At 47.1% G+C, this 1244-nt stretch overlaps 1 protein-coding gene across 2 annotated transcripts in view; it reads left to right on the forward strand.

The window, feature by feature from the left end:
* The first annotated feature begins 1046 nt into the window (after nt 1-1046).
* Nucleotides 1047-1244, forward strand: part of BCL11B (B cell CLL/lymphoma 11B) — a 90153-nt gene continuing 89955 nt past the window's right edge. For both annotated transcript variants that reach the window (XM_026050449.1, XM_026050450.1), the window contains exon 1: nt 1047-1175. In XM_026050449.1, the coding sequence (XP_025906234.1) occupies nt 1118-1175 (58 nt within the window). In that variant the 5' untranslated portion in view covers nt 1047-1117. The remainder of the gene's footprint in view (nt 1176-1244) is intronic.

Raw genomic sequence — 1244 nt, forward strand, 5'->3', positions numbered from 1 at the left:
CCCGCTCCCCCCCAACCTCCTTTCCTCCTAGCACTCCGCGTAGCCGAGAGCCAGCGCCGCACAAAGCCCGGAGCTGCTCCCGCTCCGTGCATGTGCTTTAGTTTGTGTGAGTGTGTGCGAGTGGTGTTTCTTGTTCTCTTGCAGGGTACAATGTTAAAAAGCCACCGCTAGTCGCCCCCAGTGCTCCTACTCTCTGGGTCTTTTTGTCTCTAGTGCAGATTAAACGTCACGTCCGCACTTGAACTTGAATTTTATCCCATTGTACAGAGGCAGCCCCAGCCATAGAGAGACAGAGCGCTCCCAGAGAACCAGGACTCCGCCATCTTCACATTGCAATATATAATAGTAATAGCCAGCACTAGCCCAGCTGCACTGGGGGCTTCCTTCCCTCCAGTCCCAGTGCCAGGCGAGGGGGGAAGAGTGCAAAGTGGTGCAGGAGCACTGGCAACCCAAAAGCACCAGGGCAGAGCACTGCCACTTGGACTGGGAAAGAGGAGACACAGTTTTGGCTACCCCTTTTCAAAAAAATTATATATATATCTACCCAGCAAGGGTCAATCGCTGAAAAACATTTTTTTTTTTTTTGGCATTTTTTTTTTTCTGTGTGGGCAATCCCAATTCTAGTACTTTTTTGATATTCTTGCTTCTTTTTTGATTTTTTTTTTTAATTTTTATTTTTACCCTCCTGGTGGAAAAGCGCACTTGCCAATTCGCCAAGCACTCTGGAAAGAGGGAAAGAGAAAAGTGTCACTGGCGGTGCATATCCTGCTAAGTTCAAGAAGAGATCTGGAAGTCCAAGTGGCAGCAGCAGTGGAGAAAAGACAGAGTATCTGAAAGAGAAAAAGCAGAGCGAGAAAGCTTCCTCATGATGATGATGATGATTTTTAATTGAGAAGGGATCCCAGCTAGTGCACCACAACAGCGACAGAAAGGAGGCTTTTTTTTCCCCTTTTTTTTTCTTTTTTCTTTTTTCTTTTTTTTTTTTTTTTTTGAAAGAAGAAGCCGATAAAGAAGAAGAAGAAGAAAGAAGGGGAAAAAAGAGGAGGATCGTCACCCCCGACACATCTCCCCAAACCAGTGCAGCTCTCCGGGCGATGCCAGTGTAAATGCCAGGGCAATGTCCCGTCGCAAGCAGGGAAACCCGCAGCACTTGTCACAAAGAGAGATTATCACACGTAAGTTTGAACTTCGAACCAAACCGAGCCGAAAGCAAGGAGCAAAATTAGGGAAGGGGAGGAAGCGGG

The sequence above is a fragment of the Nothoprocta perdicaria genome, unplaced genomic scaffold (assembly GCF_003342845.1).
Source record: "Nothoprocta perdicaria isolate Ctin4 unplaced genomic scaffold, notPer1 scaffold_69, whole genome shotgun sequence".
In the NCBI taxonomy this organism is placed as follows: Eukaryota; Metazoa; Chordata; class Aves; order Tinamiformes; family Tinamidae; genus Nothoprocta; species Nothoprocta perdicaria.